The 27,917-nt window shown below is 43.1% G+C and overlaps 1 protein-coding gene across 2 annotated transcripts in view; it reads right to left on the bottom strand.

Moving 5' to 3' along the window:
* faf1 (Fas (TNFRSF6) associated factor 1) overlaps window positions 1-27,917 on the bottom strand; it is a 104,523-nt gene that overhangs the window by 76,125 nt on the left and 481 nt on the right. Inside the window, exons 1-4 of one of the 2 annotated variants that reach the window (XM_063201684.1) lie at window positions 27,798-27,884; window positions 26,955-27,020; window positions 18,179-18,225; window positions 9,052-9,365 (exon numbers count right to left, since the gene is read on the bottom strand). In XM_063201684.1, the coding sequence (XP_063057754.1) occupies window positions 9,052-9,365; window positions 18,179-18,225; window positions 26,955-27,020; window positions 27,798-27,836 (466 nt within the window). In that variant the 5' untranslated portion in view covers window positions 27,837-27,884. Of the gene's footprint in view, window positions 1-9,051; window positions 9,366-18,178; window positions 18,226-26,954; window positions 27,021-27,797; window positions 27,885-27,917 lie in introns of those variants that run through there. The other variant, XM_063201683.1, reaches the window with a different exon arrangement.

Genomic DNA, 27,917 nt, shown 5'->3' with positions numbered 1-27,917 from the left:
CCAAATTGTTCAGTCAAAAAATGGACATATTCAGGCCTATGCGCTGAGCTGTTCACATAGTTTTTTTGTAAGTGAATGGGGTCACATCATAGGGATTTTAAAACTGCTCTCTTTGTAACATTTTTAAGAGTTGGCTTATGATATTCACACAGTTTGTATTCAGAGCCAATACCTCTCTGACAATGCCTTTACCTAGTTGATACAAAAACCCCAGGACAGGTCACCTCTCACTCTAACTGCCACAGTTTGTGACATTATCATCTTGACCATTCTACCATTCATTTCAATGAGGGGGAAAACAGAGAGAAAACTGAGGAAAAACAAGTCTGGTGAACGAATGAAAGGGGGTAGGCCAGCGAAAAATACTCCACCCTGAGACCTTTTCGAGCTGTTCGTTTTGGCACTCGAACCGTGTCTCTATCTCGAACGCTGCAACGATTCAAAGCCGCTGTACTAATGAATGGCGATTCCCATATGCCGAGGTGAATGGAAAAATGTAGAATAATAATAAACTGTTGATGAACAATGAATATGCTTTCCCGCAAGCATACTAAATAAACTGTTGGAGAACAATTAGCATGCTTGCTGGGGGCAAGCAGAGGCCTTTGGCAAGCATACTAAATAATACTATAGGACTATTTCATACATGGTAGACACAATCATCTGCTCTGGGAACTGTCCATTTGTTACCAGCGTAGTTGACAGGAATGAAAACCGTTCTTATTATCTGCATTTGCCAGAAATGCCTGCCAATCTGGTAACAAATGAACAGTTCCCAGATTTTGACTACACTACCAAAGATGCCGTTGCCAAAGATGTTTTCCAACTAGAGGTGAAGTGCAGCTGTACTAGTACTTGTACAAATAGACCTGCCAGGTCTCGGTGCAAGTGCATGAAGGCAGAGTTAAAGTGCACACGTCTGTGCAAGTGCACATACAATTTCTAAGACTGACCACTGACTGTTTTTGCATCTGTTCTCTGTCATAGTTATTGTAGAGTGGAGTATTGGAATATTAAATGTTAGCCCTATGGTCTTCTGTTTACTTTTTGAATGCAAGAAAAAATTATGTTCCCCATAGTATTTATCATCATCATCATCATCATTATTATTACTATTATTATTACTATTATTATTATTATTGATTTACTTTCTTCCAGATATAAAGTGTTGAAGTTGTGAATAAAATGATGGCTTGATTGAAAAAAAGCTGGTACTCATGATCCTAAATTCATAAACTCAAAGTTGCAAGTTGGGTCCTAAATATCACATAGGCTTTATGCAGCTATATTTGTGTATATGTATCCTAAGTATCTGTGTGCTTCAGGGATATTCTGAACAAATCAAGTTAAGTGATAACCCAGGCTTTATTTACAATAATTTGTAACAATAAATTATGTTTCATAGCAACTTGGAGGGCATTTCCACCCTTTATCTTAAAAAAGCCCGGATTTAGCTGTCCATTGGCTAAAAGTGTGTTTATTACATATTGTGTCTTTAATCTGGTAACCAACTATTTAGCCCACCGATTTCTCCTCTTCATGCTGAATCCATACATACCTCATATGTTAAATTTGGTTAAACTAATAAAAAGTTATAGCAGTTTATATATTTTAGAGCGCCCCCCGCAGGCCATTTTGTTATCTGTGTGTTTGACACTCGAACTCAAATTGTTCTATAGACCATAAACTTCAACTTGGAAGTGAAAACCAAACTTTAACATCAATTTGAAATGACTGAGCCTATTACGACCCCACTATCTCCTCCACTGTCCCATGACAAAGAAAGTATATATAAATGCAGGCATGAAAACGGGTCAGTGGTGAAAAAAGTGAGAAAGGTGTGGCGTGGCGGGGTGGCGCGGTGGCACGCAGCGGCGCGTGTGCTGCAGCGTTGCGTGCGCATGTGCGGTGTGCAGTGGCGTTTTTGGGGGATAGTGTTGTAGGCCTATAAGAGTCATACTAGGGGGGTCTGGGGGCATGGGAAAAAATTTAGCTAAAACCGTCTTTAAATGATGAATTTTGAGCATACTGTAGCGTTATTTCATGATTGTCATGCTGTCATGTCTGATGAGTGGGGCAGATAGATAGATAGATAGATAGATAGATAGATAGATAGATAGATAGATAGAGAGAGAGAGAGATAGAGAGAGAGAGAGAGAGAGAGAGAGAGAGAGAGAGAGAGAGAGAGAGAGAGAGAGAGAGAGAGAGATACAGTAGAGAGAGAGAGAGAGAGAGAGAGAGAGATAGATAGATAGATAGATAGATAGATAGATAGATAGATAGATAGATAGATAGATAGATAGATAGATAGATAGATAGATAGATAGATAGATAGATAGGGTTTTGGTTCTCAGCCTTTTTAAAAAATAAATTCCCCCTTGACCCCATCAAAACCCTGCCAATGCCCCCCTTAAAAATAAAATAGACTAATGCCCCCCACTAAATATAAATCGGTAGATTTTTAATATGTCATTTAGATGTAGGCTACCAAGGGATTACAAAAAACTTGGCATGGTTCCTATATAATTCCTAACAATTTGTCCCGTGTCAAACGATTGACTAAGTTAGGCTTCGCTCTTTCTCCCTCTCCCTCTCTCTCGTGCGTGCTATAAGAAGCCGCAGCATATGATTCGAAGCATGATGTTGGATGCCTCGCGTAGCATCTTCCCCGTAGCTCCTACTAGATAGGCCTACTTTCGCCATTTCGTAGCACACAGACCCGTTAAAATAGCCGTCAGGAAAACGTGTCGTAGGCCTACCCAAGCTTTCATTAACGGAGCTCTTTTGAGAATAAATACTTTTTCACGTGGGCAGGGCAAATGCGGTTTCAAATTATTAGGAAAAACAGCTTAACCACTGTGGCTAACTACATCCACTCACTTCTCATCGAAATGCTTGCGTCTTGATGTTCTCATAACAAGAATCATGATCTCAAATAGCTACCTCTCTGGGAAACGTGTAGACTATCTGTGACAGATCGTTTGGACATTTTCTTATAATCAGAGATGTTCTAGAACTATAAAGAAAGATATTTGATACAACCACGCCAGCCCCGCAGACCAAAGCGGCACCTGTTTTAAATTGCGCTTTCAAAGAGAAGTATGAAGGGCGGGACTTAGATTGAGCTCGTTCACGTTATTGGCTGTGCCGACAGCAACAAATGCTGTGATTGGTCAAAGGTCATTGTCAGTTGTGGAATCTCTCCTGAAACTGTATGAAATTTTATGCGGTAGAGCGCTACACAATGATACAGTAAGTTGGCGCTACACTTTTCTCCTCGCTCGAGCCCCCCCCCTTAACATTTTCTCCTCGGATCTACACGATTCACAGAAATGACCCATTTTGATTTCAAAACGGCGAATTTCGCCGAAAGGTGAGGGATTTTCATGCCTGTAAATGTGATCAGTGGCATATGCATTAGACCAGTGGTTTTCAAAATGGGGGCCGGGCACACCTGGGGAGCCGTGATGGGATGCCAGGGGGGGAGCGGCAAGTTGGCAGGAAAAAACAATAGCGAAATAAAATGAATCATTTAATAAATTGAATAACTTAATTAGGCAAAATAAACTAAAAATAAGGTTAACAATCCAAGTAGAATCATGTTTTTCTTTACAATGTTTATACATGTATTATGCTTTCTGTAGAACTTGAATGGGTTTAGGAATGCGTCGGGTACACGGAAAATATAGGTGTCATGTCAGGGGGGCCTTGGCTGGAATCTACTGGTACATGGAGGGCCTTGTCATGGTAAAGTTTGGGAACCACTGCGTTAGACCATTTCTTATTCCATTTATACTAATACACTAAACCCGCCTGTCCAGCGTAGTATAGTGAAGTAGCAGCAGGCTTTCACTGATTCAACAGAAGAGGGCGGTAGGGGACTGACTGACCAAATCGCTGACAGCCCTTTCAGTTTTATTTCTTTGAAACGATCTGAAGCTTATAGTTGGTGAATAAGTGCAACTTGCTAACGATTCAGAGAAACTTAGTGTGTGTGTGCGCGTCCACACCAATCAAACTTTCAAATTAACAAACAATTCACAGAAACTGACACATATAAGTGTGTGTGTGTGTGTGTGTGTGTGTGTGTGTGTGTGTGTGTGTGTGTGTGTGTGTGTGTGTGTGTGTGTGTGTGTGTGTGTGTGTGTGTGTGTGTGTGTGTGTGTGTGTGTGTTGTTGTTCCTAGAAATGATGGTCTTCTATTCAATACCACAATGACCAAAGAAATTCAACACATCAGATTAAATACAAATGACTGTTGCACATGAAAAAAAATATTGGTGCCCTCATTTGTATCAAACAAGTCTCGGACTCTGTGGACAGGCTGAACAGCGACACTTCATGACAATATGCAATTCTGTAAAATCAAACTTCTGTGTTTGTGAATTCACATTGAAAATCAGGTAAAAGAAGGTGAATTGGAATGAGATGCGTTTTGTCTTTTTTGTGTGCATGCAGTAGACCTCTGTGAAGAAACGTGTGCTCTGCTCTTCGCATTGAGTTGTGTGTGTACCTGACAAAAAAACCTGACAAACCCGGCAAATAAAACGACCGAGCTGAAACAAGCGTCTTATCTGTAAAGATCCGTCTAACCACCACAGCCTTCTTCTGTAGTAGTCACATGGACCTCAAGCCCCAGTTTTGGCGGGCTTCAGAGAAGACTGTGGTGGCACGCGCTGCCTTCTTGTGGATTGCACACCGCCGCCTACCAAGAACGCTCAGGGAAAAAAACAACAAACACACTGAGCACTTCTCAGAAGACATAGACATAGACAAAGGCACACACAAACACACCTTCCTGTGTTGCTCTTTTGTGGGGGAAGTTTTCAAATAAGGAAGTGAAGAGGAAGAAATAAAGACATGCTAGAGAGCTTTTGAAAAAAAGTTCAATGGCAGGTGTATACCTCTAACAGTCACTCGAAGCCCAGAAACTTGTGTATGTGCAAAAGGACCACACACAGCTCTCTCTGTGTGTGTGTGTGTGTGTGTGTGTGTGTGTGTGTGTGTGTGTGTGTGTGTGTGTGTGTGTGTGTGTGTGTGTGTGTGTGTGTGTGTGTGTGTGTGTGTGTGTGTGGTATGTGTAGGACTGGGTACCGAAATTCAATTCTTTGATGGAACCGAATTAAAAGCTAAGGTTCTACTTGGCATTGAAACGTGCCTTGTCTGTCGGTTCCACGTTTCGGTTCCTGAAGTCTGACTGTCAGAGCCATCAAATGTGTGTTTAAGCACGCGGCCATTTCAGCCAATCACAAGTGTCACAAACTGACCACGCTCCTCCTCTTCCCGTTTCGCACCTCATTGATAAGACAGCTGATATTCAACCAGCTGATTGTACTATTGAGAAACAAAAACATGCCGTCGAAAGCGTGGCTATATTTCAGGAAAGTAGATAAGGAGGAGCGCGCTGCAATATCTGCGATAAACTAATAGGCTATCATGCAAGAATGGCAATACATCCAACCTGTTCAAACACCTGCTCTTGCATTCGATTAACTTGCGTGCAGAGTTGCAGCATCTTACAACGGCAACACCGTCAACCTCAACCATGACCTCGACTCTTCAGGAAGATGTCTCTGACTCCTTGGAAACATGTTTTTCCATGAAAAGAGCTAACTTAGAAAGAACTGGTCTTGTGTTGGGGACGTACAAATGTAGCCTATTTAGACCGTCGGTTTAATTCGAGGGAACAAAGAACACAGCGACAAAACAGATTTCCTCTCTATCCGGCTGGAGAATAACGCCATTGTTTACTTGAAGTAGCGGCCGCTTAAGGTTAAATAACTGTGGATTGAAATAACATAAAAACGTTCCGTAAAAAACTGTAAAAAGCTAAGAATCTCAGCTTTCGAACAAGCCCTAACACATGTCTGTAGGTCTAGGTTAAGGAGATCGCTGGCTGTTAGGAAAAAAATGACGAGATAAAAAAAATGGATGGAAAGCGCTATTTTTTCACTTGCAACAGCGGCCGCTTACAGTTCAATAACTTTTGAATGAAAGAACATAAAAACGTGCCGTAAAAAACTGTAAAAAGCTAAGATTCGCAGCTTTCGAACAAGCCCTAACACACGTCTGTAGGAGAAGGAGATCGCTGGTTATATATATATTCAGACCTATATATCTTTTAGATTAGGACTCTTTGTGCTTTCACGCCATGGTGAATCTAAGCTAGTGTTGTCGCGGCTACTTGCAGCAGCTGATCATACGGCCCAGTTCTAGTCCCTGTATGGAAATGCGTGCGAGACAGCACCATCGAGCCCCCGTCAAGTTTCATGGATATTTATGAAGCCTAGTTGTGTTAGAACAGTTCTGCAGAACCTAGTAGAAAAGCCCCAGCTGTCGACAGACTGGGTAGCGTAGGCTACATTAAAAAATCATGTCAGGCACGCTTGACATAGGTACCGGAAGTGAAGTTGCACCGTACAGCAGAACAATTTTGATCAGACATGAGTACATTTATCAGTATCAAAACCGTTTATTATACTTGCCAAGCCATGCCGAGAGGACAACTTGCAGCATGCAATTAATCATGAATGCTGTGTAGAATTAAATGCCTTTAACCCGCCATTGCTTAAGTCACGATGAGCGCCGCCTTGTGGCAGGCAGGGAAACTCGTGATTTGCAGACCCGTTACGCCATCTACTGGCCACTTTGGGTAACTGCAGGTTTAATTCAGGGTTTCTAGGAACCGAAAATGGAACCGTTCTGGTACCGGAACCGAAACGAAGGAACCGGAAATGGAACCGGAACCGAAAATTGTCAATCAATACCCAGGCCTAGGTATGTGTGTGGTATGTGTGTGTGTGTGTGGTATGTGTGTGTGTGGTGTGTGTGTGTGTGGGTGTGTGTGTGTGTGTGTGGGTGTGAGGGTGTGAGTGAGGGTGTGAGTGAGGGTGTGAGTGAGGGTGTGAGTGGGGGTGTGAGTGAGGGTGTGAGTGAGGGTGTGAGTGGGGGTGTGAGTGGGGGTGTGAGTGGGTGATTTTTCAAGTGTTCCCAGAAGTGATGGGCTTCTTCTTTTCAATGCCACAATGACCAAAGGAAATAAAACACATCAGATAAAAACATTACTGACTTGTTGCAGATAGACCGTATATAAATGGAAAAAAATAGAGATGCACGATATATCAGCATTAACATCGTTACTGGCCGATATTTGGCATTTTTTTTACATATCGGTATGAGTCGGATACGAAGAACTCAGACGATATAACAACCAATATCATATTTCTTATTTATGCAGAACAACCAACTGTATATTTGTTCACAGAGGTCCCCAAACTGGGGGCCGTGACCCCCTTCCTTATAGTGCTCCTTCATAACGAGAAACAAACACTGTTGCAAAGGCTTTTAAGTGACAACTGGTTACTTAAGAGTAAGAGTAAGGGCCAAAACATACCAAGGCGGAACGGAACGTTAAAAAACGCGACCGTACACCAAGGCGGTAAAGCGTCGCGGAACGGGCACGTTTTTTACCGGCGTCGGTGAAAATACATTGAAACATATCTGTCCTTACACACCAACCGGCGGTAGTCGAGCATCAGCGGCGCGGGAGCCGGCTCCGCGCCACGCTGCATTTGGAAAATAGAACGAGCGTATTTTTCACGCCGGCGACCGGCGGTGTCTCATTCAAATGAATGGCAAAGTAGCATGCTAGCTTTGGCTGTGGGGAGGGTTTTGAATAGGACTGGCCGCGCATGCCGACGCTGTCAGTGTGAAAGGCAGAGAAAAACACGCCGGCCAAAACTAAGCAGAAAGACTGCGTTCGGCCGGGACCGTTCCGTTCCGCCTTGGTATGTTTTGGCCCTAAGAGTAACTTTATGAATCCCCAGGGGGAAATTAAGGGTAACGTTATTCATGAGTTAAAACACGTTTGAGAGAAAAAGAAGAGATTCTGTTATTAGAATTATATTATATTATATTCAGTCAGTAAGAAATGTTCTCAATTTTGAAAAAAATATATCGATATTGGTCAATATCGGTTATTGGCCAGAACTTTGATTACTTTGCCGGGTAGGTTGTCCTTTGGTCAAAGAGAATTCAATATAAAATCAGATAATTCATTGCAAATCAGAGCAATGTGTACATGCTCACATTTGTCCACAACAACCCCAAGACCTCCCTGCTATCTTTTCTCCATCTCATATGTGGACAAAAAAGCTCAAACAATTGTTCTGAACTTCTTTCTAAGTTTCTAATAGTCTGAGCTCTTGCTTTCTGTACTTCCTGTTAGGGATGCAAATTAACGATTAATTCATTAATCATTAGTTGATAGCCTTATCGGTCGACTTACGATTCATTGATAAGCGGCGTTTTCCCCCCGAAATGTCAATGTTTCTCGAAAAAATTTAATTAAATATTGAGATAAAATACCACATTTAAATTAATTGTATTTCAATTCTTTAATCCAAAGGAGATTTAAATATATTCCCACTATTCACACCCCTCTTCACACACACTCTTCACATACCCATTTCACCTGGGTCTCTTGTCAGTTGAATTGTCGATTACTTGCGATTAATGTTTTTTAATCGTTTGCATCCCTACTTCCTATATCCCTATATCAAAGCTCAAAGATTTTTATTTGCCATTTGTGCGTCTTGCGCAGGCGGTCTGAGTCAATGAATGAAAAAAAAAAACAGGAAAAGAAAAAGTGAACCAAGAAGAGAAGACCGATTCGGAAAAAAAATATGAGGTTGATCATCTGTTTTGCCATCAGTCTGACTGTAAAATAAATTCAAAAAGTGTTTTTTAAAAGTTGTGATACTAGGTTATGAGTATGTGCAGTGCTTATGTCTGAGCAGTTATAGGAGTGATAGGATTACTGCAATAACTTAACCTTTACCACATATTGCCATACTATATCCATGCAACAAAGGAAGCCAGGTGACCACAACACCTCTCAGCTTGACTAAGTGTTCAGGAAAGATAAAAATGTGTCATTTCCAAAGTCGTTGCTCATGGCCTTACCGTACTGCAGTGCTGTCTGTGTGCGTGTGTGCGTGTGTGCGTGCGTGCGCATCCGAGTGGGTCGTGTGCGTGCTCGTGCCCCCTCACCTACTGAGCTGGAGTCCTCCAGCACCACCTCCACGGAGCGCTGACGGTAGTCCACCCGGAAGTGCACCATGCGCGGCTGTCTCTCCACGATGTGGCGCGCCGCCGGGCAGAAGGCAGCAGCAGCGGGCGAGGAGGTGGAGGAAGACGAGGAGGAGGAGGAGGAGGCCGTCGGGTGGCTCGAGGCCGAGGCCGTCGCCGGAGCTTCTCCCGCCCCCGTGTTTGCCGATGCCGCCGCGGCCGCCTCTGCTGCAGAGGGCGGCACCTGGCCGTGGGGGCCAAACGGAGGCGTCTGGGAGCCCTCGCTGGTGTAGTTACTGCCAAGGGAACAGAGAAAGTAATTAGTAATACTACTACAGTATTCATTACTATTACATAAATGAAATTATTTACAGGCTTGTGATCATTTAATGATCGTTTCATGATAACACTATTGCCAAAGGGAGGCATTTGGAAGCTGTCGCTGGTGTGGTCACTGCAAGGGGGACACACAATGCATTTGAGACAATTATTCTTCATTACTGTCGCAGAAATAAATTATTTTCCAAAGTATAACAATATGGCTGAAGGGAGACGTCTGGTGTAGTCACTCTGAGGGGGCACTAAAGCATTCAATTATTATTCACTTCTGCTACACAGCTAAAGAGGTAGTGGTGCTCCCATCCAAAATACAGGTGCAGTGCAAAAGGGTTGAACAATTAAAAATAAAATGGAATGTCAGAGAATTAGAGTGAATAGCTGTTCCAAGCGAATAGCCTTCAATCAGGCCCTGTAGCTGGCCGAAACATGTTGTCAGTAATTTTAATTATTTACTTTCAAACACGAGCTAGGCTTTATATTAAAGTGGTTTTATCTTAGAAGAGTGCCTTGGCATCCTGCTTTTTCACATACTTTCTATGTCTCGGACAAAGTACATCTTCAAACCACCACCTGTTTCACTACTTGAACGCAGCAGCCCTCTTTCTCTATTCTTTACTGTAACTTACATTATGAGTATGAGTAATTATGAGAGTATCATTTCACACTCCTTATGAGAGTAACGAGTGTAAAATGATATTGACTTCAACTGACTGCCTGGTAGGTGTGATCGAGTGGAATTTCAGTACATGAACAAAATGAAACATCATGAAACCAGACGGTGGGCCCACCACGACAGGTCCTAACAGCAACATAGAAACTGCTGATGTTGGCTTTTTTCTTTTTTAAAGTTTGACATTTTTGTATTAACACATTAGCTTTTGTAGGCGTGAGATTGCGAGGGGAGTATGTGAGGTGGCAGATGAAAGGTTGAGGGACAAACTAAACTCTAGTAATAACAATCCGAGAGAGAGAGAGAGAGAGAGAGAGAGAGAGAGAGAGAGAGAGAGAGAGACACACAGAGAGAGAGAGAGACACACAGAGAGAGAGAGAGAGAGACACACAGAGAGAGAGAGAGAGAGACACACAGAGAGAGAGAGAGAGAGACACAGAGAGAGAGAGAGAGAGAGAGACACACAGAGAGAGAGAGAGAGAGAGACACACAGAGAGAGAGAGAGAGAGAGAGAGAGAGAGAGAGAGAGAGAGAGAGAGAGAGAGAGAGAGAGAGAGAGAGAGAGAGAGAGAGAGAGAGAGAGAGAGAGAGAGAGAGAGAGAGAGAGAGAGAGAGAGAGAGAGAGAGAGAGACACACTCACACACTCACACACAGAAAGATAGAGGAAAGGGGACATGGTTGTTTGTGCTAGCAGGACAAGAGTGCGCATAAATCATGGTACAGCACCAACACAGGCGCCACTGTGCCCCAAAACAAAGGCAGCTATTGACAAGCACGCGCGGCCGCTCCTAGGGTCTCATGTTCGAGGCACAGTGGCTGTGCGGTCTGCACCCAAAACATTTGTTCGGCTAGCAATAATGTGACACTGACACTTTCTTTTCTTTGGAAGAACTTTTCCCCTTCATTACGACAGGACAGTGAGAAGAGCCAGGAAAATAGTGGGGGGAGTGGCCCAGGCTGGATTCGAACCTGGGTCCCCATGGGCATTGTTGCCTGTATATGTGTCCAGCCACAAGAAAAATGGGCCGCAAGTAGGCACTGGGGCATCATAGAGAGAGTGTAGATTCTAAGCTTTACAACCTTACACATGGGAATCTTCTAATATCTTCTAACATCTGTTGCCTTTTAAATGTGTTTACTTCTTAAAGGGACACTGTGTGAGATGTTTAGTTGTTTATTTCCAGAATTCATGCTGCCCATTCACTAATGTTACCTTTTTCATGAATACTTACCACCAGCATCAAATTCTAAGTATTCATTATGACTGGAAAAAATGCACTTTTCATACATGAAAAGAGGGATCTTCTCCATGGTCCGTCATTTTGAATTTCCAAAAATAGCCATTTTTAGCTGCAAAAATGACTGCAGTGCACTCAGACCATACTAGAAAATATTTGTTTATTACTTAGTAAACGTTCATGTAAAGATAAAATTTGGCAATAGGCAGCCCAGTTTCAATGAGCAGTATAGTTGCAGTACCTTTTTTGACCATTTCCTGCACAGTGTCCCTTTAAAGAAGAAAACAGAGAAATCAGCTTTGAAAATGTCCCTTGAAGTTAGCCATTTAAGACAAAATCTTAGGTCTTCCAGACCTAAACTTGCACATTCAGCAAAATAAGGAAATCACAAAAAAATATATCTTTGATGGTGACTTTCTCACTTTTGACATGTGAGTCTGGGTTTGAATCCCAGTCACATTGGGTAAGATGTATTAGCGCGCTTTTGAGAGTGTCTGTGGCTGTTCAGTTACATGAGGCTGACTCATTTCAAATCCCCCTTCTTTCCGTCACGGAGAGGTCTATACGCAAACAGCACCTCAGATAAGACACCTAAGAAGACGTTCAGACCCTGGTCAAAACGTTACTCTTGAAGAGTTGTCTACCACTCTACAACCACAGTTTCCCACTTCATGGCTCAATTTATGAGAAGCGACAGGAAGGGATAACAACACAGGTGTGAGTGAAAAATTAAGAAGTGGTGCATCCCCTCATGAATAATCTCTCTAGGAGGCCATACTGAATGGACAACTTAAATAGATGTAGAAAGTACCATTTGAGGTAGAAGGAAAAAGAAAATCGAAAGAGAGTGATGGATAAACAGAGAAAAAGAACAGCAGTGACTACTAAAAAGACAGGCAGAGACTGACGGAGAGAGAGAGAGAGAGAGAGAATGATGATAAAAGTTTGCTTTAAAAAGGCCTAAACATTGCATCTTGTTAAGTCAGCAACCAAGCCGGGACCAAGAGCTTCCTCCGCCATCTCAGAATGAAAAGGAGGAGAACTTCAGAAATCAAACTTAGCGCCATATTTGAGTGTCAGTAGTGATGGAGTGACGCAAAGCAGCAGCCCATTCTGACGCAGTGACAAGGCAAAGCCAGCAGCAATGCAAACAGTTTGAGAGTCAGTGTACACAGGCTTCACGGCCTGGATATTATGGGCCCAGCCCAAACAGACACTCAATTGTCTCCCCACTTTGCTCTCCCTCCTTCATCCTTGCTCTTCTCTTTACAGTTGACTAATCTCTCTCCCTCTCTCTCTCTCGCTCGCTCTTCATTTGCTTTTCTTCTTCTCCTCTCCGATGTCGTTTCCTCATCTTCTGATAGGGTTTTGCTCTGTCCTTCTCTCCCTCTCTCTCTGTTATTCTTGATTTTCTGTTACTGCTGACGTTGTGACTTCTCCTCCCTCTCTCTCTTAGTTGTGACACAAAACGGCTTTTTCTCGGCTTCTCTCCCGCTCTCCACGTCTGACGGCTGAACACCCCCCCCCCCAAACCCCTGTGCCCGTGCAGAGTGGAGCAGAGCAGAGCAGAGCAGCGCGGCAGTAAATAATGTCTTTTTTCTCGGCAGGATGGGACAAAGGGGCTTCTCTTTTCCTTGGGGGGTCAGCACATATCGCGCTGGGAGGGGGAGCAGGGTGCCAGCACACCGCACAAAGCCCGTATTTATCCCACCTTATTATAATACCAAAAGGTTAAAGACGTTAGGCTCTGGGGGCATGCAGGAAATCGTTATCCAAGGGAGGGGGAACAAACGGACAAAAAAAAGAGAATATGAGAGAGAGGGAATGAGACAGAGAGAGTAAATAGGGACATATTAGGGGAGCGAGAGAGCAAGAGAGCGAGAGAGAGAGAATAGATCATAAGCATAAGAACAATGAAAGAAATGGAGATGGAACTGGGAGAAAGCAAAAGAAGGAGGGAGAGACACGGTGAGAGAGAGAGAGAGAGAGAGAGAGAGAGAGAGAGAGAGAGAGAGAGAGGACCACACAGGTCACGTCCACAGCACATGTCTTCTGCTTTGATCCTCTGCTCCCTGGCCCAGGCACAGAAGGTAGACAGGAGAGACCATAGTTATGCACTGAGACAGCAATGAACTCTCAATGTAAATACTTACTGTACTCAATTACTTACTTACTCCAAGTATGTTACTCAATATCCTACACTGGATTCAGCATACGCAATGAATTCTCACTGTAAATAGTTAATGTACTCAATTACTTACTTACTCTAAGTACTATGTTACTCAATATCCTACACTGGATGAGCATATGCACCATGGCAAAAAACATTTACATTAAATGGCTGGGTAATTGCACCATCCTTAGCATTGCAGGTGTATGTGACACTCGAAGCAACTACATTTTGGCACATGATATTCTTGGTAACACTTTGACGTCGGTGTCATATGCATGTCATAGATAAGACATAAGCTTAAACATTATTATTATTTATGTCCATGTCATAAACATTTTATGACTGTTGGCCTTAAGTGACATTCGGTTAGGCCTGGACGATTTCGATTTCAATTTTAATCGCGATGTCAAAATTTTCTACGACACTATAAATTAGACGTTCGATGCGCATTCAATTTTTTTTTTTTGTCTGAGCGCGCTGTGTACTTTTATTTTGAAATCGCACCCCAGCCGCTAGGAAGAAGCGTGCCATGCCCCGACCCCTCAGTGTGATTCTCCGTCTTTGCCAGTCAGTCACTGCAGGCTCCAGACAGTAGTGACTACGAGGATGGCATCAGAGATTGTAAGGTAGACTACAAGGGAAAGACGGTATCAGAGCCTGTAAATAAATGATTTACAAAGTTCTCTATGCCTCGTTATTGAAAGCAATGGCCCACATTTGATTGCAAACAGTGTGTTAGGACTTGGTTGGTAGCAGTAGCTGTAGCTACTAGCTAGTTGCTAACACAGATGAAGGCAAATTGTGTTTGAGCTCTGCTGGCAGCTAACTAGTGTTACTCAAAAAACAAATTGCTTTTCACACCTTTAAATAGTTCGTTTGGATTGTTAAGCCCCTCTTAAGACTACAAAGTTATGAGAAACTTGACGATTTATTATTGGCTGTTGCATTTAATCAACATTGCATCAAATGTGCCATTTTCTTGTTGACAAAATCTGAGATGTCCTCTTTGCTGGGTCTATATTATTACATCTGATTCTCACTATGCAAGTCATAATAAGCAACATTTGTTTGAAAAGTGTTATCTTCAGGCTTATTGGTTTTCTCACTAAGAAATAAAATCTTTATGAATGCAGTTTGCAAATATAGGCTAACAGATAATCTTATGTCATTTAAAAAAAATACTGAAGGGTGGCAATGAGAACAAGGCAATATAAACTTGTGTATGTCTCTTCTTTGAGATTATCCATTTTTGTGTGTTCTGTGCAGTTTGCTATTTTCCCTTGACCAGCCTTTATACAGTCCTTTCTAGGTGTCAAACCATGCACCATTTTTCACAATCCGTGACACTATTATGACGCTGTAATAACATGCTTATGACACCGGTGACACAGTCATGTTAGCAGGTTCATCCGGGTAACACACAGTCACATACAGAAAAGTTCAGAGCCCGGTATGGACGCAGATGGTTAGCAGGTAAGCACTTAAGTGCCGAACGTAACTGGTGCGGGCACGCGCACAGGCACAGTTCTGGCTGGCCTGAGAACAGTAAAAAAAAGATTGAGCGGATAAGTTGTCATTGTTCTGATATTCCTCTCGCAGGGATGGAAAAAAGATAAAGTTGTTCTGAATTAAAATACATCTTATAGGGTGAAAAAACAGGCACATGAACTACCTCGCTCTCGTCTGCCAATGTCCAAAGTACCCCCCAAAACTCTCTCCCTAGGTGTAACTCCATTGTCTACGTTTAGATGGCGCTCTAACCTAACCGTACAAGTCACATGAGCCACAAGGGACCCTGGAGGAATCATGAGTGTGGGGGCAGCTGGATGGTGACGGCCAGAGCAAGGGGTGAGGAGAGATGAGGAGAGAGGGGGAGAGGAGGGGAGGAGAGGAGAAGAGGGGAGAGGAGATGCGATGCGAAGCGAAGCGAGGAGAGGCAAGGAGAGGAGAGGCGAGAAGAGGCAAAGCAAGGAGAGGAGAGGAGAGGCGAGACGAGGCAAAGCAAGGAGAGGAGAGGAGAGAAGAGGAGAGGAGAGGCCAGGCCAAGCCAGGCGAGGAGGCCTCCAGCTGGATGGTGCCACCTCAATGGGGGCCCTTCACAGTAAGAGATGCCATCCTACAGGCACAGGCCTGTGCCAGACGCTTGCACTAAATGGGGCTGGCTTGGGGTCAGCGTGCCAAGGCCCATTCATAATTATGTGCCTTTAAGAGGGGGGAAAAAAGCCAATCACACAGAAAAACAAAAACAGAGGGGGAAAAAAAGAGAAAGACGATGGAAAGAGGAGGAGGAAGAAAAAAAAACAAGTCTTCACACACGCTGGAGGGAGAAAATAAACCGTTGAACAGTGTCCTCGGGTTTTGAATATATTTGTTCTCCAGCTCTGAGCTTTCATGAATGGTGACGGTTGGAGGAGGGCGCGAGAACGACAGAGAAAGAGAGAGCGAGAGAAAGAGAGAGAGCAGGGAGGGCAGAAATCTATAGTGAGAAACAGATACAGAGTAGGTTAGAAACTATGACAGAGGGAGGGAGAGAGTGCGAGAAAGAAGAAAAGAAAAGAAAAGAAAAGAAAAGAGAGAAAGAGATACGTGGCTGCTGTGCTGTGTGGACACGGTGCCAAACTGAGTTCCTCTACTCCTTAACAGTTTCAACTCATCTGTGATTATGGGCCGCCCGACGTGCAGGCCTGTGTGTCTGCTGACAGAGAGAGAAGCCCAGCTGAAGTTGGCCGCTGCCCATGGTGAGCCTCGCAGTGCCTAAGGGGGGGCCCTGAGTTGGCCCACGCCACCAGCTTTCTCTTCACCACAGGGCTGCTTGACCTTTTGGGCCCCACCCCCCACCACCACCCCGGCACCACAGCCCCCAGCTCCGCAAAAACACACAGACCTACTAAAGGGGGGGAAAAAACAAGAAACCGCCGACGCTATCGAAGTAGGAAAGTAGATTTTTGGTCAGCGGTAGTGACGACAGCCAGTGGAGGCCCATGCCAGTTGGTGGACGCTGCAAGCGCATCTTTTAATTTGACGAATGAAAGTACAAACTGAAACGCTTTCCAGTTGCGGTTTCACTTTTTGCGTTATTGTTGTCGTCTTTTCTCTCTCTCCACTCGGTCTTCCTATCTATGTCTCTGAAGACCCAGAGCAACTGTAGTGAAAGACATGAGTTAACCTTTAAGAGTGTGGGTTTTTGAGCATTCTATAAAAAGAATGCGTTCTATAACAATGCAAGATTCTACAATTCTATATTGTATTGAATGACGCCCAGAATTCTATAGAGCTTTCACTGCCCGAACATTCCCATCACACCGGTGTGACGGTATGGAATTAAAAAAGGTCATATTTTATATACCCTTAGTAGTCATTGACCTGTATACCAGTACTGACTATATACAGTCCACACAGTTCAGGGTCAGTATCGAGTTGGTGCATATCCATGGCCATGTCTAAGTCCTGCTTGACCAAGTAGAAAAAAAAGAAAAGAAACAAGATCTGTATTTCTGGGTCTGGAAAAACACTGATCTGTTTAAACTGATTATATAATTCAGTTGATGAATGAGAAATTCTCAGTCATTTCCTCTAGGAAATTAGCATTGGAAAAATTCATTTCAGGCCTGCATGATGCCTCTCTGATTGCTTCCTTTAACGCCTGTCCTGATCCTTAGTTCCTTTGCCAAACATCAGGGGCAGTCCGACCAGACAATTGCCCAGGGTGGCACCCGCAAGGGAGGCACACCATCGCGAAATCCCACCCCTAACGCCATCTCAAAAATTGTGAATTACAGCTTTCCACATGCTATCTGCACGCTAACACTACACTATTACCAGAATAACATTAGCAGTTTTTAGAGTTTTCAGTATTTTAGAAGTGTTTTTCATCGTTTTTGTGGTTTTTTTATGTTTTTTCTTTGGTGGGGTGGATATGCAAATCACTGTTATGAACTGATCACTGTTCAATACCAAGCATCCTCCAGATGCAAAGTGATCCTCAGTGAGAGTGCTCCTCAGCTGTTGGCTGGTGCGGTCTAGCCAGGAGGTGGCAGCATATGTGAAACACATTGACAATATTTCACTTGATTTTCAGAGCCTCGCTTGGGTGAAAACAGACCGCTTTCTGCTGCAACAGCTGGACTTTATTAGAGTAAAAAAACAAGTTTGCGGACATAATGAAAACTTCACCAGCATTTGTGCAAGCAGTGACCCATTTTGTTTCAATTTTTTTTTAAGTAATGCCTACACTCGTGAAATGGGAAAAAAAACTCCAAGCTGCCACTTATTTGAGTCTCAACTCCTTTTCCCCCCTCTTGATCCCCTAACAGAGTTAGCGATGTCAGCTTTGATTTGTGGGTGTATCCGAACTACACAGGCTCAGCTGAACACGGAGAGACGGTGGAGAGGACCGAGGAGAGCTCAACCCCCACACACACACACACACACACACACACACACACACACACACACACACACACACACACACACACACACACACACACACACACACACACACACACACACACACACACACACACACACACACACACACACCGTATTGCCAGAAAAGAAACGCTGGTTCTACAGTGTGCTGTCAAGTGGAATTAGTCACCGGCAGACAGAGAACCAAATCTGCTAATAATGGGGGGGGGGGGCAGTGGAGAGAAGGTACTGCGTTAACTATGTGATTATGTAGACGTTACCTTGGTAAGATCCCATTTTCCTGTGGTATTACTCCGTTGATGGCAGCCTGTGGAAAGAGGAACAGAGAGGGTGGGGTGGTGGTGAGGAAGAGAGAGAGAGAGACAGTTAGAAAGGTTGTTAGAAACAGAGACTGTTCCAGAAAAGGGGAGAGGTGAGGAGTATTTTACAGCCATGGATGTTTCCCCCCCTGGGACCAAGCCAAGAAGCATGTCATGCCATGAGAACACAAACAGCAATGAAAACACTATTACTACTCTTTCTTTTTTCGCTTGCACACTTGGTGTTTCACAAACTTGTCAGCATGACCATGAAAAAAATGAGTGTAATGAGGCATTGGTCTATTGATTGCCTCCTGTCCTTGATAGCTCTGACAAAAGTGGAGAGCGTAGAGAGATGAAGCATTTTCAGACCAAAATACAACAGTGACGCTGCCGGCTCCTGAACATTTATCACAAACCCACTGATATGTTACGCTGAAAATCTGAGTGTTTGGGAAACCGAAGCACGACAACAACAATAACATCAGCAGGTTCATCCGTGTAACACTCAGTATAGTAAACATTGTGTTTAATAACGCAAGTTGTTCTGGAAACTGTTGCGGGAACCAGTAATGGTACCATTTTGGCCCGCCTGAAAACAGCTTCTGTGAACTGTGAAGGTTGTTTTTTTGTTGTCTGACCACCACTGTCCTGGCACAGAGCTTTTAGTCCCGCACATTTTTCAACAGAGACAATGGCTGCCCTCAGACATCATTACTGGCACAACCTTTTCTCGACCTTTTCTCTCTCTGTCGCCTGAGCTGAGGTTAGCCACACATCGGGCTGAACGATAGAAGCAACGGTTTGAACGTTTTGGACCCATGAGGAGATAAATAAACCATGTGAGGATGATTTATCCCCGAATCTCAGTGAGAGACCCATCTGAAATGTTTTACAGCCAGCACACCCGACTAACCGAAAACGGAGCTCCTGTTTTCTGCCATGTCTAACCTACTGAAAGGCAAGCCTCTGGAAACCAAACAACACCCACCCCACCCCCACCCCCCACTCCCCCTCTCCCCAAGCCCATGAACCCATGTGCTGCCCTACAATACTCAGCATAAAGAGAAGCCTCCAGAGGGCCTGCTGGCCCACAAATGACACCATTCTGCTTTTTTCACAATTGGACCTAAAAAAAAAGAGACTTGTTTGTTTGTGTAGAAAACTCTACGGAAAGCTTTGTTGCAGTACTGCATGTGTGTGAAGATATGCCATTTTGTCCAGGTATGGTGTTCAAGGGAGAAAAGTTGGTATGGCATGATGGTAATCAAAAAAAGCAGAAGTCCAGTTGCTTACAACTTAGGTCTTTTGACCTCTTGTTACAGGGTGGTGGTCCGTCATGATCTGGCATAATCCTATCTGTATGTGTCAGGCGGAGCAGGTGGAGAATTAGGGATACACAAGGCACTTGTTCTACCGCCATGCTCTCAGGTGGAGGAGATTTGCTCAGGTGCGTGTGTGATTGCGAGAGATGAGAGGGTGTGGGTTAGGGGGAGCAAAAGGCTGACAACACATTTCTCTGCCGCCCCCTCTTTAGAAACACACAGTGACCCTTTTGTAGGTGGCACTCAGCCTCCTGGCTTTTTACAGAGGAACAGCATATTTACAGGTGTGCCTGACCACTAACTATGTAGGCCTTGCTTGCTTTGAATGGCTGCCAGCAGAAGAGAAGCTCAAAACTAAATTTAGTACATCGTATTGAACGTATCCCTCTCCCTCCCTCTCTCCTACAGATAAAGCACTGTGTTGCAGTTAAAGAGAACAGGGTGCAAAAAAGCATTAAAACATCCTACTACGAGTCCACTAGGCCTAGAAAAATTAATTTATGACAATGTTAAAGTTAAAATGCAATATAATGTGCAGTATATTACAGTACTGCACCACGAACATCCATCTGGAACTATGCCATACACTTAGTCCCCATAAAAAACGTACTGGAAATGTAAGACAATAAACAAACCACATAGACAGTGCACACAACATACAAAATAAAACCAACACCAGTACTTACAATGCATTATGTGCTACACTTTGCAATGGGCCATTGGCATACAATAGTCAACACTTGCCTTTTCCCATTAGTGAAATCCTAAACCTATACGTCTACCTAAACATATACTAGCTGAACTGAACTGACTACAAATTGACAACGCCATGGATTCTCTGCTCTCTACTAATTGTCCAGGAGGCAAATAAACGCACTTCTTGGTTTTCATAATGGTCAGTTGCTAATGATTGCATACAAGAATACCTGATGCCTATAGCTGCAATATCGGGCATGGTTGCTTGACTGAAATGAAATCCAGGGAAGGCAGGAGTAGCAACTGCTTCACTCACCCCTGCTATCCTATCCTATCCTTATCCTATCAAATAATGAATAAAACCAGCTGCTGCAGGGTCGGGCTTTGTTGTGCCTGGTACCAAGTATGCACAGGTGCATTGGATTGAGGCGTACTGTTGGTGTATAGGATTGCAAGTTACATAGGTTTTTCACATTTACAAACATTTGTGCTGTGAGGAGGGGCAAGATGCTAAGCAGCCAACCACGTGAACACATTTTTTGAGTGACAGCCGTTTTCCAACAATCAGGGGTTGAAGAGTGCCCAGCCAGGGATTGTTTACAAACGTGCACCCATGTTTTGGTGCGTGGGGCTGGTTGAATTGACATGAAATGACCCCTCTGCTTTGGCCACAGACTCGCAGTGATTGCTTATATGCTTGCATGTTCTGAACACAAACAAATGGCACAAATCAAATAAGCTGAAAGAATGACACTTAGGAGGAGTCCAATTAGACACAAGACATGCAAACATATGAAATTTAGCCATCACTCTGGCTGGCATCAAGACTGTCAAAAGCAGTGCTGAGCACATGCTAAGTTAGCAACGACCTCTCACTACATGGCAGACGTGTTCTGTAGGGGTATAAATAATGTATCGATATATCGTGTCGATTGAATCAAATCGCATCGTATCGTGGGGAATTCTTAAGTATTGAAAATAACCAAAGTGCTGGTCCTTGCCCAATGCCCTAGCTCCATAATATAATATAAAATATGGAAAAGTAATTGGAAAAAAGTCTAATCAAATCGTATCGTATCGTGAGACATTAAGTATCGGGGCAGCCGTGGCCGAGTGGTTAGAGATTTGGTCTTTCAATCTAGGGGTTGCAGGTTCCAATCCCTCCATCTCCATCCATGGCTGAAGTGCCCTTAAGCAAGACACCTAACCCCACATTGCTCCAGGGACTGTAACCAATACCCTGAAAAATAATAACTGTAAGTTGCTTTGAATAAATGAAAGCATCAGCTAAGTGCAATGTAATGCAATGTATCGAAAATAATCGAATCGCATCAAATAATAAGATATCGATATTGAATCGTATCGTCATGGAGGCTGTGATTTACACCCCTGGTGTTCTGTAACCCAAGCTATTGCCACCTCGTCCCTCTGCTTAATCTCATTTCAGTCCAGCTACTACAAAGTTTCCACAAAGTGAAAAGAAACCGACTGACGCATCAGTCGATGTTTCTGCACCACAAACATTTCTTTGTGACTTACATGGAAGGCGATCCTAGGAAACAAGGGCATAGTGTCCGCATAATTATGAATAGTCCTAGAATTTACTTCCTTTAACTTAATATCGCTGCAAGAATCATCCCAAAAAAAACAGTTTTATGGTTCGCTCATATCACCATGCCAAATTTCATTCAAATATGTGCAGATGACGACCAAAAGTGTCAAAAGTAGTGCTGCATATAATACTCATTACAGGGGCACATGTTCATCTTCCCTTACCGCTGCCAACTCTGATTAGTTATACATGTGCAGGCGTAGAGATGCCAGGTTATCACTTCAAGGCCTTCTCTTTTGTAATTTATGCTTCACCCACATTCGGTGGGGTGAGGGTTAAAACTGCCAATGAAATACCAGTCCTCCCCCTCACCTTCGCCAGTTATCAGAGGGCTTTCAGGCTGTCTCCGCCCACTGACAGACCTTAGAGACTTTGATGGGGCAATCTTGAAATGCATTGTGGTTTTTCGGTCAAATAGATACGATATCTTCGACGACAGTGACTGATCAGTCAGCTAATCAGACGGTGTGTGTAATGTATAGGGCTGGGTAAAAAAAAATGATTTAATCGATTCTGAATCGATTTCATTAAAAATTCTCATAATTGATTCACAGGGCACAAAATCGTTTTTTTTTTTTTTAATTTAGGTGTATGGAAAATACCCAGTAGGTAGTGTAGTAAAGTAGGCCTATAACCCTACTAATTAAAATTTAGCAATCTGTTAACACTGTCAAGCCACAGCTTTTTGAATTTGTTATGTAAGAAATAGGCTACAGCATCTTTTCTAGTGTTGCACCGATACCGCACAAAAATGGTGGTATCGGTATTGGCAAGTACCAACAAATATGGCACAGATACCATTTACTGATGCTTGTATGACACTTGAATGCAGCCTTGAACTTAATTATTTAACATCAGAGGTATGTAAAAAGTATAAAAAGTTCTACTTTGTACAGTATTGGTCTATTTCCTGTTTTACAAAAGGTGGGCAGCAGCCTGACAAAACCATGATAGCAATGATTTTACATCCAAGTAGTATGCAGCTCTTCATATAAATATATACATTTCAAACAGAGTGGTATCGGTATGGTATGGTATCGGTATCGGTCGATACTACACAGCCAGGTATGGGGTATCGTATTGGGGCCAAAAAATGGTATCGGTGCAACACTAATCTTTTGCGGGAAGGCCTGGCACCAAGAGGGGAACGGATTGAATCGATTCGGATTTAATCAAATTAAATCAAATTGAATCGTGATTAATCGTTTTAAAGCACTAAGAATCGAAATCGAATCGATACATGATGAACATGGCTGTGATACCCAGCCCTACTAATGTCGAATTGAATCGTGATTAATCGATTTAAAGCCCTAAGAATCGAAATCGAATCGATACATGAACATGGCTGTGAATGTGATACCCAGCCCTAGTAATGCATGTTAAAAAGAGCATGGAAAGACAACTCCACCCTGCATCAATCAAGCCTAGTGCCATACGTCAGCAGACGGACCTGTGTGAGATGACCGCAAGTCTTCTTCAGACCTATTTTAATCACATTACCTTCCACAAATAGTAAACTCGTTTTTTTTTTTTTAAGTCAAACAGCTTTTATATTAGTTCCATAGAGATGGATGTAGATCTGTTTCACAATGTTCATAGAAACACCAAGGGTCTGAAACACATCCCATTATCCATAATTAATCCATTAGTAATGACATTTGTTGTTTGTTTTTTGAGTCATACAGCATCAGACCCTATTCCAAAATAGTGGCTTGGTCAAGACATTGCATGCGACCGTCAGTGAGCCTTATGGGACCAGTGATTTAGTTTTGCCTGCGATTAGCTTTTTGAACTTTGCAAGGGAGTACTGGTAGTAAGATATGCTTGCTGTGTGCCTGACCAGCATGCAACCATGTGCAACCGAGTGCACATACAGTAGTTGCTTTAGTACAACCGGGGCAATTTGCACAATACTGGAGGTATCATCTAGGGGGCAGATAGCCAAGCCAACCGGTCCCTCGTTATGTATTCACCATTGATTGACTATCACAAGCTCAACATGGAAGGTCAGAAGATCACGCCTCTCGGTTTTGTCAATATTGCACTATGCACGCCTCTGCATACCTTGTGTGAGGAGTTCTCCTGCGCGCAAAATTGACCAAAAATTCGCATGCCTGCGTGTTTGAGCGCAAAATGTGCCCGTGCACACGTGTCCTGCAGCAAGCATGTCCCCTGTCTTATGTCTCTCTTCAGGTGATATTCTCAGTCATATCACCATACTTTTACAGTACAATTTAGCCAACACTCCTAAGCGATTACAGATATGTAGGTAGAGGCCATCAACTTCAGTCCTTGGAGCAATGTGGGGTTTAGATGCCTTGCTCAAAGGCCCTATAGCCATGGATGAGGGTACTCATTCTTCCTTCTGGTTTCAGATTTAAACCTGTAACCTTCTCATCACGACCAACTCCCAAACAAGTAGGCTGTGGTGGCTGGCCCATATTAGCCTGGGAATTCCCATGCTGCCTTCCTTGTGCACTTGTTCTAATCTGAAGGACAGCTTGGAAACCCTGGCTTAAACCTTCACCCGAGCTTGGTATCCCAACCTTAGAATGGGAAATAGAGAGCAAGCAATGTAGCCTCGCGAGCCATCCTACGTTTCCGCCAAAGGATTGGCTCCACTACAGTAGTCTGGCCCCCCTCTTCTGTGGAGTGTTTGAGTGAATAAGCGGCCCACGTGGGGGGAAAAGGGGAGGTCGCTCGTGACGATGACGTAAACGTCTGCGCCAATGGCTCTTGTCTGCGCTATGCTGTTGTTGTGTAACTGTCGGCGATTGGGCGAGCTGTCCAATCATTTCAAACCATAATTGAGTGCAAACTTCCCACTTCCTGCAATCGCATCAGATCACACAAGCTCCAGACCATGAATACGAAATGAAATGGTAGTATTATGGGATGGTCAGGACCAGGCTACAAGCAATGAGGGCAAGACTTATAATTACACAAATGGAAGTTTGTACTTTGTTTACAGACCCACCATATCAATACCAGATGCAAAACTAGTTTTCAGTTAAGCTTTAGATAATATTTAAAATAGTTGAGATTGACCTCCTTTACGAGAAAAAGAAAATTATGGTTTCCAGACTATACCTCACGTGTGATATACTTTGGTGATAGCCAGGCTTGCCCCGTACTGACCAGTACATCTGAAATTTCATGAAAATAAATACACTACAAGTAACCAAGGCTTTACAATAAGTTTTTTTGCTTACTGATTACTGTGGCTACTAGTGTTGTGCCCCAAGTCAATAGGCAGCTTTTCCACTAGTCACAGTTTTATTAAGTTTCCTTTACAATGATAATGTACATCCAAGCTCAAAAGATAAAGTGCTAAACAAGAAAACCAGGGGCCTCATTTATCAAGCGTTCTTAGGCACAGATCTGTGTGTAAAGCGTGCGTGCGATCATTCCTGGGCAAAGTGTGGGATTTATGAACATGTACCTGAACGTAGAAATGTGTCTAAATCTACGCACACCTCAGACCATGCGTGCGAGTGGAGGAAACATGAAATTGCAAATAATATTGACCGTGCAAGGTACAGTTTGCTTTGAATGGCAACTGAGTATGACCGTGTGCTATTTTACAGTGTTTTCGTCCATGTGTGTCTCCTTCTTTTACTTATTTTGAAACCCTGTCCTCCTCCTGTCGAAAGCACCTCTATTTCTGCCGCGGAAATGTTTCTATCTCCGCACTTCCCGCCATTGCTTCGTGTGGCGCGTGTCCACGTGTGTTCATGTGTGTCCAAACAGGGTGACTCCTTCCAATTAACATGGCATTTGAATGTATTTTAATACCATATATGGTTACTTGAAGGCGTTTGGGATGCAAATTACCCCGAATGCGTGCGTGATTTGGAAGGTGTGTGATTTATCATGGAGAGGTGTGCGCGTAGGAGCAGCCAACGCACGTTTGATAAATCCCGATTTTTCTGTACTTGCGACCATTCTATATTTCACTCTTAGGATACAATTTAGAATGCATTCAACGAACTGATGATAAATGAGGCCCCAGGGCTATCAATATAGCTTCCTACCAAAGTCACTTAATTTTAAAACCTTAGCTTTTTCAACAATTGATGTACAACAGTAAGTGGTGAACAACAGTATGGCATGGCATACCATAAGATACCTGACAAAGTGGCTGATGAAACTGGAATTATTACTACCCCCAGCAAAGTTTTAACAGCATTTGGACAATAGACTTTGCTATTGTCAAACCCTGTGACTAACAGTTCCAGCAGTATGGCAACACTGCAAATGATATGGAATAAATTAACCAATTACATCTGATGTCCCATGCTCCCTGCCCTGCAGCATTTCAACAATAATTTCTTAAGAATAATTAAAATTCCTGGATAAAAGACATTCCATGTTGTGTCAGCACCATTTGTGGGCATGCAACCACACAATGACAAATCTATGATATGAATGATTCTAAACTGACTCTATTCTACTTGAAGTATAGTGAGACTCAGGACACTTCGAAAACACATGAGATTGTTCTGAAATGGGAATAAGCGGCATTTATTTCAGATGGTGCTTTGTATCATCTTTTTCTTGTCTAGCCTTCACCTTACTAAGGAGTCTTCACTAACAGCACAGGCAAGTTGATGAGGACCACCGTGAGCAATCATAATTTTGTGTGCAAATAGCATAACAGTGGTAAATGTCAGCGATGTCACTTTATACTGAGCTGTCCTGGGAGCAATATGGGGTTATACCCCTTGCGCAAGGTTAAAGCCATCAATGTATTAAGGTGTAGGAAAGCACCTTCTTCCAAAGAGTGGGATTCAAACCAGCAACCTGGTGATCCTAATTACCAAATCCGTACCCATTTAAGCCACGGCTGTCCTAAGACAAGACAGTCTCAGATAAGAGTCCACAATTCCATCAAATCCATTCAAACAACAACAAAACTACGTTTCAATTTCTCATACTTTTGATGCAAATCAGATTTTTTTTAAAAATGGATTCTGGATGGGTTAAGGGCTGTAGCTACTAACCAAGTTGATGCTCATTAAACGTTCATGCAGGCCAGATTTCATTGGCATGTTTTATTTTAAATTCAGCCTCATCCCCAATACTTCTTTTCAACCGAACTTACCACCAAATCCCAGTTGTTGAGTTCTAGGAGAGTAATTGCTTCCGCAATGTCAATACCGGTGCAAGCCTGTAACAACACAGTAAACAGATGCGTATTAAAACCGAGCCTGCATGTTCAAGTCATTAAGTCAAGACCATTGACAAGACTATATTTAACGTTTATAATGACTGCATCTATATATTCCCCAAATCAAAACACAATGATCGTGCTGTTTTCCATTTGACATGATTTTGGCCTTGTTTTTCTTCAGGCATAGCAACCTAGCTTAATTTTAACCATGGTGTACGCTAGTATTGACTAGCTAATAGTGCATGTTGACAGTTGCTATCTAAATAATTAGAGTGCTGTAACTGGTTGACTTATTTCAGACCATTATATGGGCGAGATGAAGTGGGTGCCTGAGATATGTTTACAAATCTGACAGAGGAACAACTGAGCTAACAGTAGCTAACTTACTAGCGGCGAACACTAAATTGTCCTGTCATTCTCTTGCTCGGGGAGATCACCTATGGCACAGGCTAGTTGCTTGTCCATTGGTTATGCGTTTCTGAAATCTAGTGCCACATTACTACACAACATCAGCCATATAACTGTAGTCATAAAGACTTTTGGAGAGATTAAATAGTTCACAACTGTAAAATTCACAAGGTCCCCTACACCATACACTGAATAAATTGCTAAGATGCTTGCTAGTGAGCTATCAAGTGTTAAGTTACTGATACGCCTTAGCTAGCAGTTATCTGCAGTACGTTTGGATGGCAAACAATTCTTAGATGAAGAGCCATATAATATTATCTGGCAATACTATCAAGCCTTCAATTCTCCCCATTGCGGTTTACTTACACTAAATTGAATTACAATTAGTTGTGCTCCTTGAGGCATTTCTTGATATCCTGTTAGCAAACAATCTAGCTTCCAGAATCCAGACACCCTGCAATCCTGTGCTGTTGGTTAGCTGGCTTA

This window comes from Engraulis encrasicolus, chromosome 6 (assembly GCF_034702125.1).
Source record: "Engraulis encrasicolus isolate BLACKSEA-1 chromosome 6, IST_EnEncr_1.0, whole genome shotgun sequence".
In the NCBI taxonomy this organism is placed as follows: Eukaryota; Metazoa; Chordata; class Actinopteri; order Clupeiformes; family Engraulidae; genus Engraulis; species Engraulis encrasicolus.
This window is presented reverse-complemented; position numbering and strand designations above follow the sequence as displayed.